Source organism: Diadema setosum, chromosome 16 (assembly GCF_964275005.1).
Source record: "Diadema setosum chromosome 16, eeDiaSeto1, whole genome shotgun sequence".
Lineage (NCBI taxonomy): Eukaryota > Metazoa > Echinodermata > Echinoidea > Diadematoida > Diadematidae > Diadema > Diadema setosum.
The window spans coordinates 26,061,154-26,079,755 of NC_092700.1; the positions used below are offsets into that span (position 1 = coordinate 26,061,154).

The window sequence follows — 18,602 nt, forward strand, 5'->3', positions numbered from 1 at the left end:
TGCGGATACAAGAAAATTAAATAAAAATGAAATTTGTCACGATGCAGTAACTGGGATTGTGGATTATTCAAAGCATTGTTGTATTATACTATACCAGTACGTAAAATGTTGCATAATCAGTGAGTCTGAGTACATACTCTTTTTACTGATAAGCAAACTGGGGATCTTTTTCTTTTTCCTCCCCTTTATACGCGTGAATGCACTAGAGTTACAGCGTTAAGTGCAAAGCATTCAAAATACTGGATACATAATTACCATTTCAGTGCTCTTCAAGAGATATATTTCTCTTTCAAATGATAACTTTACAAATAAGTGTAGAATTGTACATGTTACAGAAGCAAATTGTGGAGTCAGAGCATGCTATTTGTGCATTGAACAGCACAGGGTAGTGGTGAAAATAAAAGAAAATAGAATAGAATAGCATACTAGAGAGTTGGTAGCAGTCTTGAGATGAGGAAAAATCAGAATTTGGAAAAAAAAATACTGTAAAGAGATAATCAATGGGTAATCTGTGTGGGGAGAGTTTTTGTAAGTTCAGATTTAAAAGTTTAACCACAGTTCAGGACAAGTTTGAGTAAACTCTCGACAAATAACCTAATAATGATTATTGTATCACAAATAAATCTTAGTTAGAAAAATCTAAAATCTGATCAAAATGTCACAATAACTTAGTCAAGTCTATCTTTTAGTTATACAAGTGTATATGTTTCTTCATTGATTGACATCAACAGCTTCATTGCAAACTGTTAACAAATAATTTCAAGTAGTAAATATTCTTAACATTAACTAAATCTTAATCACAGAAACAATATTTGATCCAAATGTCATGATGATGTAGCCATGTGCATTTAGTCATTAACAAATTTGTTTCCTCCGACACTCACTGCTTCGTTGTTGAAGAAAGCAGATGAGATTACATAATTCAATGTGTTTTGGTATTGACTTTTTTTCCACTACTATCACTTAAAAAAGAAAAACAAAACAAAAACATAGTGGGAGGCATAACAAGATAATGATGAAGATGGCTATGTCGATAAAGATATTACTTATACAATTTAAAATGAAGATGTAACAAGGATGAGGGTGACTGAAGGATCTGCACTACTGAGGGCAGCAGATGCAATTAACATAGCCCTCTCTTTCTTCAAATAATGGCACAAATGTCCAATGGGTAAGAAAAAGTGACCGACAAGCAGACTATAAAAGAAAGTGGCTGCCGAGGTGGAAGCAGTGCTGAACAAGCTGATGCCATCATTCATAACAAGAGTAAAAAACCAATCACATCATGGGATATGCTGACTTCGCACGAGTCACCCACTGGTGTAACAGCAATGGGGAGACAGGGACTACAATATCAGTCAAGATAATAAGGATAATTTGGAGGAAAAAGGGTACTGAAAAAGAAAACATTTACTATCTGATCTATGGTTAGAAAAGCAAAATAATGAAGACAATGGCAAAGGAGTGAAAGTGCTAGTATAATACCTTGTGAAGGTGACAGAGACAAAATGAAGAAAAGGAAATTTGACTGAAAATATAAGTACAAGTGATTTTGTTCTCGCACAAATCGAAGTTAAAGCAAATAAGAGGTTCAAGCTACAATGTGTCACATATATGTTTCAAAGAAGATTTTTTTTTTTTTTGGGGGGGGGGGAGGGAGGTCTGAAGGAAGATTGGAACATGCAAAATTATGTTTTCTCTATTTAACAACTGTAGAAACAACCTTTTCAAAGGAAAATTTATAATCTTAGTAAAGACTATCAACCTAAATGTTTATTCAATAGTTATGGGACATGAGTTACAGGATTGTGTACGAGGAACAAAAATTAGATCAAAGATGAATTAATAAATTTCTAGGAAGACACACTTATCTGTCAAAATTTTGGTCTGAGAGAGATTTGGTAGTTTTTAATCTTCTATAAAGAAGATTACTCAAAGCAGTAAAAAAGTTTGTCAATTTTTCTTTCATACTTGTTTCTCAAACCTCTGCACTATTTGTGCTCAAATAGTGGATGACATCACATATTTTTAGTTAAGATAATTATAGTATCCAGAGGCAAGATGCATGGATGGTCAAAGGAGACAAATAGCTTTGGTCAGGGTTGTCATGGCGATGACAGCCGGTGACGGGTCAGCATGGAGAGTGAATGAAACATTCATCACAGAGTGTCACCATGGCAGAGTAGTGAGACAATATGTGACAAACGTCACTTGTTCCATATGAAACTTTATACAACACCTGAAAAGATTTTAGCAATCTGATTGGTTGACTGTCAACGCTCGGGGAAAGATGAGGCGCTCTATTCACCTCATCGAACAGAACTGAACACCTCATATTTCACCTTGTGCAAAATCTTGTACCATTCCATGTGTAAAGACCATTCACCATTTTGTATATTTTCTCACTCTCCATAAGCAAATGAAAATTAATTCCACAAGCAAAAAAAAATATCAAATTTGGGGATGTGTAAAGATGTCACAATGATGACAAAAGTAATCCACAGATGAGAGAAAATTTTACAGGAAAAACTCTTCTATGTCGCATAACAACTTCAACACACAAGACAAAATTAAGAAAATGGCATCTCATAGTCAGGAAAAAAAAAATGGAGGGGAAAAAAATAGTACTAATGGTCTGAAAACAACAAATCCATATGAATGTATAGATCACTCTGATATTGACTATACACTGAATCAATACAATCAAATGCAGGATAAAAGGGACAGAGTTGTATGGCAGAAGCAACCAACACTCCTGGAATGTCCTCCTACAAGATTCTGCTCATGAAATCTCCGTGGTAACGGGGTCATGGGGTGTCGCAAATGTGGTGTACAGAAGGTGGTGTGTGCAGCGGTTACAATGAGGTGCAGCTATTCACAAATTCATCAAGTGAAACAGGTGCAAAAGAAATCAGAAAAGGAGGAAACGGAGTGACTCTCAACAAAAATAAAAGAGATGAAAACATAAAAACAAGGCTGTTTCAATATCAAAATGTCACAATTCAACTGTATAGGGTGAGTCAAGACTATACACAGTGAAGATACACCTCACGAAATTGCAAGAAATGTGAAGTAAAGAAATGGTTGTGCAACTGTGAGAAGCCATACTGTCAGTGAGAGAACGAAATGGGTGTTCTGAATCCAAAATGTGCAAACTGCGGGTTGCCAATGCCTTTCTGGTTCTCGGACCAGTGATAACGATAGTGTCTGTGAGGGTGGCGTAGAGTAAAAAGCATTGTGCGAGGCGGTGTTGGTTCCTGACAAGTACGGCGCCAAAGCTAATGATGCAGGAACGAGTGCAAGCATCCTGGACAGTGGCTAATCAAAGTGATATACCATCAAATAGAGAAAGATAGAAAGAAAGAATGGGAGACAAAAGGAAGAAACAAGAGAGGGAGAGAAAGAGGGAGGGAAGGATGGAATCAACAGAGGAAAGGGTTAAGCTAGAGCATGATGCAAAAGAAAAGGAAACTGTCAGAGGTCCAATAAATATGAGGTGATATGCAGCACAGCCAACAAGTTCACGAGATGTAAAAGTGGATACCTCCGGGGAGAGAGGCGATATTGGACTGAACGAGGGCGGTCTACTCGCAACTGGCGGAGGCGAGACGAGCCGTTTGGGTGATACCACCTTCTGGGCCCCCTTGAACTCTTCCTGCTCTTGCTGCTGCTGTTGCTGTTGAAAGAACGGATTGGAATGGAATCGGCTGGTGTCCCGACCCTTGATCCGATTACACTTGAGGACCTCGCTGCGGGCTTCCCGGATGGCTTTTGCCTTGGCCTTGGCTTCCTCTGGGTCTTCCTCATCCTCTGGGGTAGGCGAATCACTGCTCGGGGCCTTTGTTGGGGTGCGCTTTGGCTTTGGTGCCGTCTCGGGATAGTGCTTTGGCTTTGTGGGTGTACCTGGGCTTTTGATGGGAGAGACTACCTTTTCTCTTGATGTCTGTACAGAGCGAGTGGGGGTTACCCTGAAGGGGTTTGGTTTGTCGTCAGGGTCTGATGGGGAGTCGGGATCGTCTTCTGTTATCCTGAATGGATTTTCCTTGTCTTCGGGAGTTTCATCAGGGCCTGGATCTGAGCTACTTGGGTTTCCTTCAGCGGGTTTTGGGTTACTTCCTTTTGGGCTTCCTGGGTTGTGGCCCCCCGGATTCCCAGGATTGTGCTTTCCAGGATTCCCAGGATTGTGCTTTTCAGGGTTGCCAGGGTTGTGTTTTTGAGGGTTGCCAGGATTGTGTTTTTCAGGGTTGCCAGGGTTGTGACCATGAGGGTTCCCTGGGTGATGTCCTGTCATGCTACCAGGATTGTCCTCTTTGGGGTTGCTGGGATTAGGTTTGACCGGCGATCCTGGATTTTCTGCCACAGGTGGCCCAGGGTTATGGTGGGACAGGCTAGATGGCTGGGGGTTTCTTGGAAACTTGGGGTGAGGGTTTCCCGGAAATTTTGGGTGTGGATTCCCCACTGCCTGTAGTGGAGCTTCAGCGTGTTCTTCATCTGTCCTTTCAACAAAGGGATTTGGCCTGTCATGAGGCTCCTTGTGGGGACCAGGGTTGGCCCCCTTTACTCCAGGATGGGGATTGCTCAGGGATGTCTTTAGGGAGAACAGGCTAGTGCCTGTGCCTACTGATGTACCGCCAACACGTTCCCCGTATCCCTACAAGTATGCCAGCATGTTGGACCAACGCACATCAACACATACGATCACGAGACATTACAGAAGACATATCTCGACACAAGGGTGACACGTTACACCGCAGGCACATTTGATGTGACACATGATGTGGTGTATTCGATGCAATGCAGGCATTTTGCGTGTGACATACAATCAATATCCAACAAAGTGCCGCGGAAATGTATCCGCAACAGGAGAGAGAAAAAAAAAAATAAAAACAGAGAGGAAGGGTGGGGAGACAAAAAGAAAATGTGAGAGAAGTCAATTAGTCTAATGGATTAGTCTGCGGTTAGGGATGATATGCTGGTAATAAGAAAACAGGTGTCACAAACATAGTTCAGTCTGTTGTACATACGACACTACTACTAGTAAGTGAAGGTATGATATTACATCCATTCTTTATCACTGCACATTTCTCATCTTTGAACAGCATCTTATGATTATTGTGCAATATCAATATTATATACCAGCACTCAGAACAAACCATACAAAATGGATCAAATCTGCTTTGCATGTGCATGTACATGGCTTGCAAGAACATCGTTTGTGACTGTGTGCATACTACATCTGCACAGTGCACAATCTGCCGGTACATCCGGACTTGTGAAAAACGTGTCCCCAGCTAATCTAGAATCAACCTGTTTGAACCACAAGTTTCAGCACCATCAAGTTTTTCCATTGAATCGTTTCAACCAAATACCCCAGTGAGACATAACACCTTTCATATAAGGTTCACTTAGGCCTTTTCCGTCTAAAAAGTGCCAAGAATTTCTAAAAGTACTGGACTCTACGATGTGCATCATTAGTGTTCAATTGAAAGGACGGTGCTTCATCATATGTATGCTGCCGTTTCTACAAAATGTAACAAGCATCGAATAACGTGATACGTGAGAGAGAACTCCTCTGCTCACTGTGCACACAAGAAAGAACAAATCTTGGTGGATATGTCAGTATGTCCAGGCAAATGAACAAACTGTACACAATCAATACAACTTGTAGGGTGCGGGTCCAACTGGCGTGTGAAAGCATCACAATATTACAGCTGCAGTCTGGGTAATAGGCCTACCCCATCCTTGACCTGCACATCAATTTCCATGCTCTAAGTGAAGTAATAAGAATGTCTTTATAAAGTCATGTGGAACTAATTAATGAATTTCAGGAAAATTCATCTGCAATTGGGGATGGGGGTTGTCTGTTCGGGGGAGAGCTAAAGACAGTAGGTAGTTTGCTGGGGAAATATTAAACAGGATTTTGGTCTACATGTATGGTCTATTTTTGATGGTTATGGACCATCACATGAAACTGAAACTCATATTACACCACACTATATGGAGCATTGGAAAAACATGAGTGTGTAGTCAAACATACACTACAATCTCGCATACATACCAGTGTTCACTTGAAAATGAAACTTTTCTGAACTTAAAAACTACTTATTGTACAGAGTACCTCATATCATAAACTTCAATTTGTGACACTAGTCACTGATCGTCAGATGTTTCCTTCTAATATAGTGATGGTAACGATCAGTATTGTCCGGTGATGACTCACAACATCCATGCAGTATATCCTGTGACTTACTGTACGAGCTGAAATTTTCGCGGTGGTTTTATTTTCGCGAATTTCGCGAATCGCCTTTGAACCGCGAAAATAACAACACGCGAAAATAACAACGCGCAAATAACTAAGTTCAGGTAGACCCACGCAACCGCGAAATTAACAACACGCGAAAATGTCCGCCAAGTAGCAATTCGCGAAAATATCTGTACGCGAAAATTTCAGCTCGTACAGTATAAAAATGTTATCAAACAACCGCACTAGCAAGAAATTAATGCGTCACTAAACATAGCTAGCCCCTGGTTGCACTCCGCAACAGCAAAGACTGTATTTACAGACAAATACGAAGGACTTTGCATTCCAGTCCTCTGAGGTGGATTTCTTGCTTTAAAAAAAAAAAATGAAGAGTATGCAAAACAAAATTTATTGTCAAATACTAAAACCATATTCTTATTACTTTCACTATACTTTCATCAAGCTCCTTGATTTTGACCTTAGAATAAAAATTCCTAGCAGTGTAGCATGAATGCATCACATTTGAGGTTCCTAAAATGGGATATTCCACTTCTATAAGTCCTCAAACACTGTGTTAAGCATGACCTCACCACATATAACCTTCGATGCCCTACATGGACATGAAAAATATACCCTAATCCTACGACCACTGTTCAAACAAAAATTCTTTAGAGTTTGATGATGGAAGATGCTCATTTTGTGTCAAATTATTGGTTTCACTGATTGTCATGCACAAGACAGAGCAAGCTCAGCATGTCATGAATGATGCAGTCCTATTGTGCACATAGAACTATGGTGAACGTTTTTTAAATATGTTAATCACATGATTATGTAAGTCACGTTGACAACCACAATACATGTATCAGCAAAATACAAATTACGGAATCAGTGCCGCACATGATTGTGGAGTATCTGACTTGAATCAAACATTTGTTGTCAAACACAACAATTACATGTGATGAAATGTTATTAAAGTCGCATAATTATAAACACACCACACACACGATCCTCATGGACACATGTAAATACATTTTTGTACTGATAACATCAAATATGATTAGAACAGAACGGATATGAACTGGGACATTGTGACTTTAAACATACGAATTGCATAGATATCAACAAGACAGAGACGAGTGTTTCGCTAAAATTACAACGATCTTATCTTTCCTACAAAGTGATATCCTACTCCCAATTGCTCGTATTACAATCACACCAGGTAATCAAAACTGTCAGGCTTTGAAAGTTGGTGCACATTTTACTCCTTTTTCTCTCAGGACTGCCTGGTTTCAGTGATTGCCCGATTCTTATATCCTGCTTTGCTGACCCCTTACTCCCAAACTTTACTTAGACCTCCTAATAACCTTTCTGACTGAAAAAAATAGGGATGAATTGGCTCAAAAGTAGGTAAGGAAGAGCAGTTCCCAAAGGAGTGTGTTTTACTGCTTGCATCTTTGTTCAGCTGAAGTTTCTAAGTACACTCACATTTCCTTCTCTGATAACAAATCCCTGAATGTACAGGGACACATCCCTACCAATCCTGCAAGAGTTAATGTAGCGGCAAAACATCTTGGGATACCATGGCAACGGCTACACAGCAGACGACAAATTATGAGATTTGTACTTATTCCTGATCACTAAAAGACTATCTAAACCAACCAAAGCCTGCCTTCTTATGGAGAATTAATAAGAATAACCCTTTTCTTTGCTTTTATGCCATTACCAAACTATCATGCTCTATTGTAAGCAAGGCTAAGATATTAGAGGCCACTGCAGACAACATCCACTGTTTTTAGTGTACACTACCAGTAACCCAATACAGCAACACAATTCACTTTTGTCTATAGCGCCATACAACTGCCACTCATCAGGCTGTATTTAGTAACACACGCTTAAAAACCACTACTGGTACACGTTAGAAGCAAACCGAACTGTATCTACAAGCAAGATGCCATGCAAAACAGACACTGATTTTAAAAATTGTAAAACGCATCTGTGTCTCTCACGACCTGTCTACACAAAATCCAGACATTGACATCAGTACCAGCAAATGTAAACACGACAATCACATATTTAATGACTTTAGCCCCCTCCTTTCAACTGAAATGCAAATTTTCTGCTGCATTTTGATGTCTGAAGTGCTCTCCCTTTGTGGGCAGACCACAGAGTAACAACATCCATTGCTGCATGGTTTGAAATCTGGATCGCCTGCTGAGTAAACCATGTCTGATTTTGGCGGAGACAAGTCGTATGATATCCTTACTCTCATGCGAAAAGACATACAACGTTACACGTACCACAGGGTGCATGTTGACTGAACTCTTTGCGTGCCATGTTCACGCGCCCGACTCGACCAACGGCTCGCAAACCTTGCATATTTTGCCCAAACGCACAACCACACCCAAACCGATCAAGAAATCACAACACGCCACAGTACATCGAAGGCATCTTGCCCAAAGCTTTGTCATGAAATTTACATTAGCTTTCAATTTTCTATACAACTTTGCTGTACTGTGTTTCTGGCATAAATGCATCTGTAAAAAGATACAGGTACACAGCTTTCACAAACAGAATGTTTTCAAAAAGCGCTCAGCCATTGCGGTCTCAGAATAATGTGGCACTCCAGGCATTTACACCATGGCACACAAAGAGTTAGTCATCTATGCTACTGGATAACATTCATGCTCTTGCACAATACACGGAACTTTTAACAGCAGGCATACAGATCTTTCCAGAACACAGAAGGAAATCAAACTCTTGGTTAAAAATCCTTCTGGTTCGCAGTGTGACAGTGAGGTGTGTAACTTGCTCCATCAGCTCAACAAAAACAAGAAGCTCTCTTTTTCATCCTTACTACTCTAGGAGGAGCAGGCTAATCACAAGTGGTGATAAGTGACAGTGTCATTTTAATCTATTACTCACAGGAACAGGGCACACTGTGCATCAAGATTATGAAGACCACTGTATCTCTGAGACAATGGGTATCCTCTCTGTATCTCTTTTAAGAGACATGGTTTGGGTATTCTTTGATATCTTTGACAACCAATAAGATGAATATAGAATTTAGAAATGAAAAAAAAATAGAGAACATTATTTGCTCTCCAAGTAAAGGTTACATCTTGAATTCATCTATCAATCACAGTGTCTGCTTTTGAGTATTGAGCTTAAAAGATATCAAATACCATGATACTAATATTTCTTAAAGATAAAGGAGTAGAGTGATATTGTCAAATGGTACTAAAAGAGGTTACAGCTTTCTGTTTCATCCCATTCTTTTTCTATTCTTTTTCTTGTGGAACAGAGGTATGAATCTTTACACAACTTCGAGTATTCTGTGTCATTTTTGTATCACTTTCTCAGAGTTTATACTTACAAGCATTTCTTTCTTTGGTAGTATTTGCAAAATCAAACTCTAAGAGGGCACGTACTCATGTGGATAAAAGGGTTATAAGTCCATTTAATACCTTCTATCAGAGCAAGTTACACACACCACATATGTGAGTAGTTTCAAGGCAAGAAGGGTTTTGTTTTACAATCATGATGATAATGGTGGGTGGGTCTGGGATTACTAGGAACTGAAGTTACAGGGCGTACGAAAACAATATACAAAACAAAATGAACATAAATCAACAGAAAGGGGATAATCAAAAAAACAAACAAAACTCATAAAATGATAATGGGGAAAAGAAAGTGGGGGAAAAATGATCTTGGAGCCAACTATAGAGGGCGGGGTTACTCTACCTCTGGAGACCCAGGGGGAGTCGAAGTACTTGAGGAACGGGATGCAACGCTGCTGCTCGTACTCAGGTTACGCAAGCCGCGGACCCCCGCCAGGGGCCGAGGCCGCGGGGCCACGGGGGGCGGCGACTTTTTCCTTGGCTATGTTGTTTTGTTGTAATTGTTGTTATTTATTTATTTGTTGTGGATGCATACATGTATGTGGGTGTGTGTTTGTATGGTGTGTGCATGGCATTATTTATTTTTTTTTTATAAGGTGAGGAAAGTTTGAGTGGTGTGGAGTTTGAATTTGTGTGTGTGTGTGTGTGTGTGTGTGTGTGTGTGTGTGTGTGTGTATGCATATTTATTGTGTGAAATTGTTTTGTGTGCATGGGAGTTGATGAAATGTGTTAGAGCCGTGTATACGTTTTTGCGAATATTTGTGTAAGTGGGTGTATGTTTGGGTGTGTGCGTATTAGTGTTAATGAGTGGATTCAATCATTTTTCCAGGTAATTTTCATGTTTTGTAGCAGGCAGTGAGAAATAGTGATAGAGATGGAAATCATTATCTTAATTTTCTAAGTCCATTCCTCGTATCATTCAATTCTTACAAATGAAAAGTTGGGTGCAAAACAAGAATTATTATTTTGTTTGTGTTTGTGCTTTTTTTAATCAATGCCCCCATTTCTCCCTTATTGTGGGTAGCAAAAAGTTACTTTTTAACAACTAGACAATAGGCATAGCTTTACAGTCTGAATTAAAATTTAGTAAATAAGCCATGTATCATCTGGTTCTTTGGATGAATAAAAGGCAGAAAATATGAGTTATAGAATTTTATCTCATATATGAGTTAATATTTTCTTTTTTCAAAGAATAATACTTTAACTTTAATATGGATGTCATTCAAAATATGGTGTCATTTAGTAACATTTGCTCTCAACAGAAACTACCTTTGTCTGAAAGAGTGTGAAGACAGATTTGGCTTTTTAGAATATTGCACTTCAAAGAGCAAAACAAATTTGCTTTCTGCCCCCTTTGGTAGCTGCCTGTTTTTTCTCTCTAAAATTGACGGCAGCAGAGGATAAGGCATAGGTGAAATGCATGCAGGAATAACTTCAGAAAATTGAGCACAGATACACGATTACATGATACACTATACACTGTATACTTTATAAAACTTGTACATATATAACATGCCAGAGAAAAGAAGTTGGAAATCATATAAACGCAAAATAATCAAACGAAAAATAAAGAGAAGCGCTTTTCTGGAAGAAAATTCTGATCGAATCTACAATACTACAATCAGTACAATGTTTGGCCACAGCAAGAAATGGGATCTATGATGGAATTTAGTCAGATGAATGACGGAAAGATGATAGAAAAAAATAGGGGGACACACTTTTTGAGCGATGCATGCAGAGTTAGCATGCAAACACACTCGCCTTTTTTACATTTTCATTTCCAAAATACTACTGCAACTATTTGAAGAAAAAAAAAATGAGAGTTCTCTGCTGCAATATGTTGCCTGATCTACTACATGTATCCTACTCTTTTCGTACAATTTGCCCGAAAAATGATAAAAAGAAACCAAAAACCTGAGAGAAATACTTCTTCTGGAATGTAAACTCAAATAAAAGCGCAATAAAACAGCAACAGATGTTCCCAAAGCAAAGTTGCTCCCACCCATATAAGTCTAGGCTGGTAATGGCAGTCTTCCATGATAAATGATGTTATGACTACTGTGTATAACCTCTATGCTACAGGCAAGATGGACCAACAGAATAAAAAAAAGCAACATAACAAAGTCACTAGAAATAATTGCGAGTATATACAACGTACATTGTATACTGTAGAAATCTATGGATATGGTTCAAAAAAGAAAAAAACTCATGACACACTTTTATTCTGCAAGAGTAAAAGCTATGATATACACATACACTTGTAAAATGATTTTTGATCCAGTGATTTTGCTTCACACTGTACAATACATATCAGATATGCCGTACTGGTACAGCACAGTATACACCTTGTACGCAGAGATTGCACATGTTCTGGACAGAGCTACAATGTATGTGTTTTGTTTATACACACATACACATACACACAGTAGCTATCTCTGTCTGACAGTACAAATTAAAGAACTTAATGCTGTTATTTTCGCATACACATATTTTCGCAAATGTGATCACAGACATTTTCACGAGATGTTGTTTTTGTGATTTTGAAAAGAGGCTAGGTTCAAGATATTTTTGCGTGTTGTTAAACTTGCATTTCAACAGTGATTCACAAAATGTGCAAAAATTAAACCCTTATGAAAATATCAGCTGATACAGTAGCTCTCATTGCAGCTATTGTTGTTTAAATGAATGCTTTTGAGTTGCTACACACGAATGGATACAAAACCACGTCATACAATTTTCTTCTTCTCTTTGGGAAAAAACACTCTACAAAGATAAAGAATGCAACAACAGCTGCAAGCTCTACGCCTAATTATTGCGACTTCAGTAAGTTCATCAACACAAGAACTTTACATTAATTACATTAAATTTGAATGAAAATTCAATGTTGGAAATGAGTCCAAAACCACTTTTTCTATTGTGGATAATTTTTCTGTCTATTTTCAACTGTGGTCTGGTGACCTTTGACCCCGAGTTTCTTGGAAATACTATACACACACGGACTGCTTCCACACGGATGGGTCGAAGACACTAGAGTTGACTGCATCCATTTTAAGGCATGGTTTAGTTCTCTGACCAGAGACAGTGTGAACTAAATACTTTTTGCTCATCTCAAGCGAAGTTACCCTCCGAGTGCGGGAGGCACCATTTTGTGATAATACCGTAAAAGTGGAAAATTTTGTACAGGTAATGTTTCACACTCAGCTTGGCATTACAAATTTAGTGTGTTTTTTATAATTCCGTAGAGTCAAAATGTAAAATAGTATTACACAAGCAAAATAATTGCATGCTGTTCATTTTCTTGCCAGTTTCACTTCATGAGAAATGCGTGAAAATTTCTGCACCGCAAAACTGTCCACTTTCACAGTAATGAATACCTAGACACATAGTGCACATGGCACAATGTTGAATCTCATTTGACAGAGAGAAAAAATTCTTGTATAATTATCATCTCTCTCCTTCCCTCTCCATTTCAATCTCTTCATCATCACACAGGAGTGCCACTGAGCTTGGCACCGAGTGGGTTAAAGGAGATGCCACGGATCGTGGGACCCTTCGTGGGCTCCTCTCGTCACTTACCTTCGGTTGGGGGGACGTCTCGTCGTCGTTCTCCGGCGTTCCGTTTTCCGTCGTCATCTGCTGGTTGGTCTGCCGGGACAAAACACAAAAGCGGGTAGGTCGTTACGGAAACAGGTTCTGAGAGTTCCGAATCTGTCGACTGTCCTAGCAGTTCGACTTCCAGTTTCATCACAAAAAAAGGGACATTTTGATAACACTGAGGTACCACACGACACATGATTTATCTGCCAATATTAGTACAATAATTGTACCTCATGATCTAGCCACCCATAGTCCAACGGGAGGGCACTCTCACTATGTCCATCAAAGATTGTTTCTGGTGAGAACAATTTCTGGGACTAACTGACTAACAGAACAAGGTTTGTTTGTTTTTTTTACAATGACTAGATATGGACACAATAAGGTTTCAACCATACAGTTGAGGATATTAATCCTGCACATAGTTCTTCCTTCGTTTAACTCAAATTTCAATTTCCTCAGAATTTCCTGCTCGACTGTTACAGGTTTTGGCATAAAACAAAATTTACGGACATCACATTAGGCAAACGTAACTCGGTGGGCCAAAAATTCTCTCCATGTAGTGTGCGGACATGTAAACATTCTGCTCTAGATCCAACAACGATGAACACTACAACAGACTCTACAATGATGGCCGAGCTCGAATGTGCAGACTACGATCACAGTTTCTACAAGAATGATGTCTTGAATCACTTTAAAAATAATAATAATGATAATAATGATATAAAACAAGAAAAAGAGAGAAAAAAATGAAACTGACAAGCTATTCCTATAGAATGATTGAGTCAGGCAGAATTAGTACAACTAATCATGAGAGTAAATGAGACCAATGTAGTGATTAATAAGTATTCATCGAAACTTTGTGAGTTTCATGCTAGATGTGGTTGAAGTTAATTAGTCAATATAGACATGAGTTACAGGAGTAGAGAGGTGTTACTGAATAACAAACGGGGTTTTACATAATGCTATCAATCGCAAACACCAAATCCATGAATAGATATATATACTTGTATACAAGCTTTGAATGTTTCCTTGATTAGTAGATATTCATTCACAGAATGTAGAGAATATTCCAAAATCAGCGACCTAAGGAGTGATGATCTTGATTTTAGCTGTTAATAAATGTGAATAATTATCAATCAATGTCAATTAATTCACAAAGATGGCAATGTTGCATGCGGAATGCATGGATAAGTGCCAAAAGAGAATAAAAGAGAGAAAATACGTCCTCAATGTCATATGTTCTTTACTATCAGTGGTGTCAACGGTATCTCCTTCAATGATCATCAGAAATCCCGAGGACAATTTTTCCTCAATTCTAAAAAGCCACAAACACTGTGCAATACACATACAATATTTACATCGTACATGTATATAGAGCAAAGCACATATATGTGTTCTTCTCAGTCACACATAAATTGGTGTGCACAGGTTCGTCCCTCGTTCTAATACACTTTAGTGTTTCACATGGTGATATGTGTATACACAAAGTCTGCACTTTATAGAGAGTGGTTCTGAAGGACAATTTGTAAGGTCTGTTGTTCCCCCGCCCCATGAGACAGTTATCACATCACGGCAAACACAGGTACAGTGTGAAGGGCCTAGTAGAGAATTGGGGAGAGGTGGTATGATTGTGTTAATTTAATTCAAATGATCCAACGACTGCCTGCTGTGTGTTCAATACCTCTTCAAAACGACATCCCCAAAAATATGAAATGAATAAACAAAATCACAACGATCTAAAATCTTTCTTTTCTATTCCCTGGTGTTTTAAACTTCTTCCAGGTAGAGCAGTGATTTCTAACATGATACATTTTTATATGCATCCTTTTCCTTTTGAATTTTACACTTGTGGTTTAAAAGTACACATTTTTTCATGCAAGAAGGCTTAGTCCCTCGTGCAGCAAATGATGAAGGAATAAATGTTACGTGTTAAATTTCACATTTATTCTTAATGCACCACAATAGTTAACTACTATAGTTAACTACTGAAGTTAACTCTGGATAAAACTCTTCCGCTTATGCATTCGGTTTTATGCAGCACTTAAACAAACAAAATAAACTTTGTAAGTGGCATAATTATATTGTATGTGAGGCGCTATAATGGTTAGCAAAGAGAACTACACTGCCACAATACCAGCACCAGGACTGTGCGACAGAAGAAGAGCATGAACCCGCAGGAAAAACCCTAACCCTTTATACGGATGTCACATTTGGAGGCATCGTTAGCATGCACTTTTTGCTATTAAAAAGATTGCCTATTCCGGAAGGCTTAAAAGTCGCTGAAGTGCGCAATGTACACAAAATCGGACAATCCCAACTCCCCCCATGAATTCTCCATGTATCGCCCCCTACACACCGTCCTGACATCAACTCACTGTGAATTCTATTTCTGTGTCTATACTGAGGGGTATTAATTCCTCCTCGCTCTGCCTCTCTTCAGATATAAATAATTCTTCCTGCAGACTTTCCGCATCTTCATCATCATCATCATCAGTGTCCTCCTCCTCCTCCTCTTCTTCTTCCTCCACTTCTTCTTCTTCTTCATCTTCTTCTTGCTTCCGTTCTACCGGTCTGCCCGATACGTTTCGCTCAATAATCTTTTGGAAGTTCTCCTGGCGAGATGACGAATGGCAGGCGAGTGAGGTGGTGAAGGTGGTGGTAGGGTGAGAGAAAATGAAGAGGGTGAAACCAACATGCAGAAAGTGAAGAAGAAGAAGAAGAAGAAGAAAGAAGAGATGTGAAAACCGGTGATTGGTTATCAAGCCAAGGAAGTTAGTCACATGATCCAATCAAATGCGTTAGTGTCACTGGAAGAAACCTTGCACAGAAATGTACGAGACCCCACTTCCCCCATTCACTTCTGCAGCCAGGCGAAAGCCCACTCCGTACCGCGAGCGAGCAACCACACATAGGCATTAAAGAGAGAGGTGTACCACTACACTGCACTATCTTAGCACCGCATCTAAATTAGTTGCTGCAATTAATCAATGCTTCATTTCACTTGATATAGTTGTGAGGATCAGTAGGTAAATAAAATTTGGGTAAAATCAAATCTGACCGAGTATACACAGCTAGAGCTACAATTGATGTAACAGCCTTGACTTCTGTTGTAGGAGTACAACTGCATCGTTAGAAATCTGGATGCAGCCATGTGTCAAATCAGTCCCATCTGTTTTTCCAAAATGCACTTAAAAGGAAAAATCACTTCATGTTTGCAGACACAGGAACGGCACACAATGGCAAAATTTTGGTTAAGAATGACTGATGAGCTGTGTACTATCATTCCTTTCAAATGTTCACAATTAGTACCGTAAGGGGCTGCTTTATCCAATGGCTACACCTCATTGTTTTTCACTTTGGTATATTTTTTTTTAATTCACTTTGTTTTCGTTTGAACGCAACAGGTCAGAGTTACACCTGCTCTTCAACGATGTTCAAATCCTCTATAAAAATAAGCACGGACGTGCTTCTACAATTACATGGCGGCAGAAGAGAATGGGGAATGTACACATTAACATATTATACAATTTGTACATGTATGATCTGTGTTAGCATTATTCACAGTGCACTCTATCCAGAGATAATAAAGATTCACATTCATGTACATTTTGTATAACCACAAAACATCACGGTACCGAAAAAACACATGAATACCTAATTACTATTTTCTAGCCTCATGCTCACATGCTAAAAAGATCAGAGTGAAATTTATCGCAATACAATTGACATATGCGAGATCTAATCTCAACTCTCGCTACAGCAAAAGCCAGACGTCATGTTCAACTCGTGAAGCGTAGCTGCCACTGTGGCAAACAGCAGTACACCAGTCAACTCTAACAAGGGCTACTACACACCAAACTACTGAAGTACTGAGGGAGTGGGAAATGATCACCAAGTAGGTACCACATGCTATGGACTGCATGGACCACACAAAACTATATCAATCAGAGTTGGTAAAAGCGGTTGTGGGTTGGGTTTGGTTGAGGGCGTATATGCCATAGATTTGATGGAGGAAAAAAGTAATCTAGACATGCCTGTTTTTAGCACATCCAATGTGGTAAAGACAAAAGAAAAACAAGATTTTTTTAAAGAGAATAATAAAGGTAATTGTACGTTCAATGCCAAACAGACCAAAGACCATAAGATTGTATCTGGATGTGTGATAACTGGGATATGGATATTCCTAGAATATGAAAATTAGATCCTCGCCTTGTCATACACTAAAAAAGAAAGCAGAGTATTTTGTTGTAATACTTTTTATACATTTTACATATTTTGGGGTCTGCTTTACTCTTACCTTGTTTATTTGTGTTTGGTTGGTTGGTTGTTTGTTGTAGAGGTGATTTACAAAGGAAGGATGTAATGAATAAGCCTGGCCTAATCAGAGCTCAATTGGGAGTGTGCAAGTGATGGTCTATTCTTGGGCTGTTATCTCAACACAGCGTGAGAATTATTTTTAGCTTTCTCCTTGTGCTGGGATGTGCCAGAACCGTTTCACACAAACTGTTTTCTTTAATCTTGCACAAACCAAGGATAATTGTGAATTTTCAAAGGGGGGGGGGGGAGGAGGAGAATGGATTCTAACTTTAACATTTGATATTTGTGCGAGCTACTGTGTAAGCAGCTCTCAAATATAGTGTCATCATTTCGGAGATAAGTCCTACATTGCTGATTGATGGTTGTTGTTGTTGGTTTTGTGTTTGTTTGTTTTTTTTGGGGGGGGGGGGAGGGGCTTATATCTGCAATATATATCTTGGGAGGTTATATGTCACGGTGCCATCTGGAATATTTTTGTGGAAGCCATGTACAGTATCTTGTTGAAACTAGGACGATAAACACCTGCCATCATTTGTTTGTAGCATCCCCATCTAACAGCTCAACACATTGCGCCCGTTAGGATCCAACCAAAGTGCCACATGGTGTGAATCTAATCATGCCCTACTGGAAAATGATCGCTTGCCAATACATCAAGCTAATCCACAATGAACTGCCACGGTATATACACAGAACACATGCTACACAGCGAGAAGCTGATGAGTGGATTAAGAAATGGGCTTAAACCATCAAGTCCCAGGCCTTACATTTCTGTGTTTTATGTGTTTTGAGAGTATCATCTCATTACGCAGTTCACCACTCATGATCAGTGTTTAACAAGGAACTGCAGATATTTCTTTTTCATTTTCGCCTTTTGACACTCTGTCCACATACAATCATTCTTATCTTCACTTGCAGAATTTCAAATGTCGCATTATTACAAAACTTAGGAATGATTCTTTATTTTGGCAGCATAATATGGACAATTCAAATTTGTTTTTCAAACTGGCAAAAGTTTACAAATTTCTGGTCTCTGATTTTAAAACCCTCTG

General features: G+C 39.0%; 2 protein-coding genes across 2 annotated transcripts in view; both read right to left on the reverse strand.

Moving 5' to 3' along the window:
- The window catches only part of LOC140239930 (uncharacterized), a 173,876-nt gene that overhangs the window by 10,900 nt on the left and 144,374 nt on the right, over positions 1-18,602 (reverse strand). Inside the window, exons 30-32 of the mRNA XM_072319748.1 lie at positions 15,612-15,848; positions 13,216-13,284; positions 9,983-10,120 (exon numbers count right to left, since the gene is read on the reverse strand). Coding sequence (XP_072175849.1) covers positions 9,983-10,120; positions 13,216-13,284; positions 15,612-15,848 — 444 coding nt within the window. The remainder of the gene's footprint in view (positions 1-9,982; positions 10,121-13,215; positions 13,285-15,611; positions 15,849-18,602) is intronic.
- On the reverse strand, positions 1,279-5,765 carry LOC140240166 (uncharacterized). The gene is made up of 3 exons (XM_072319969.1): positions 5,736-5,765; positions 3,473-4,651; positions 1,279-1,317 (listed from the first exon to the last, which is right to left on the reverse strand). The coding sequence occupies exons 1-3, from the start codon at positions 5,763-5,765 to the stop codon at positions 1,279-1,281; spliced, it is 1,248 nt and encodes a 415-aa protein (XP_072176070.1).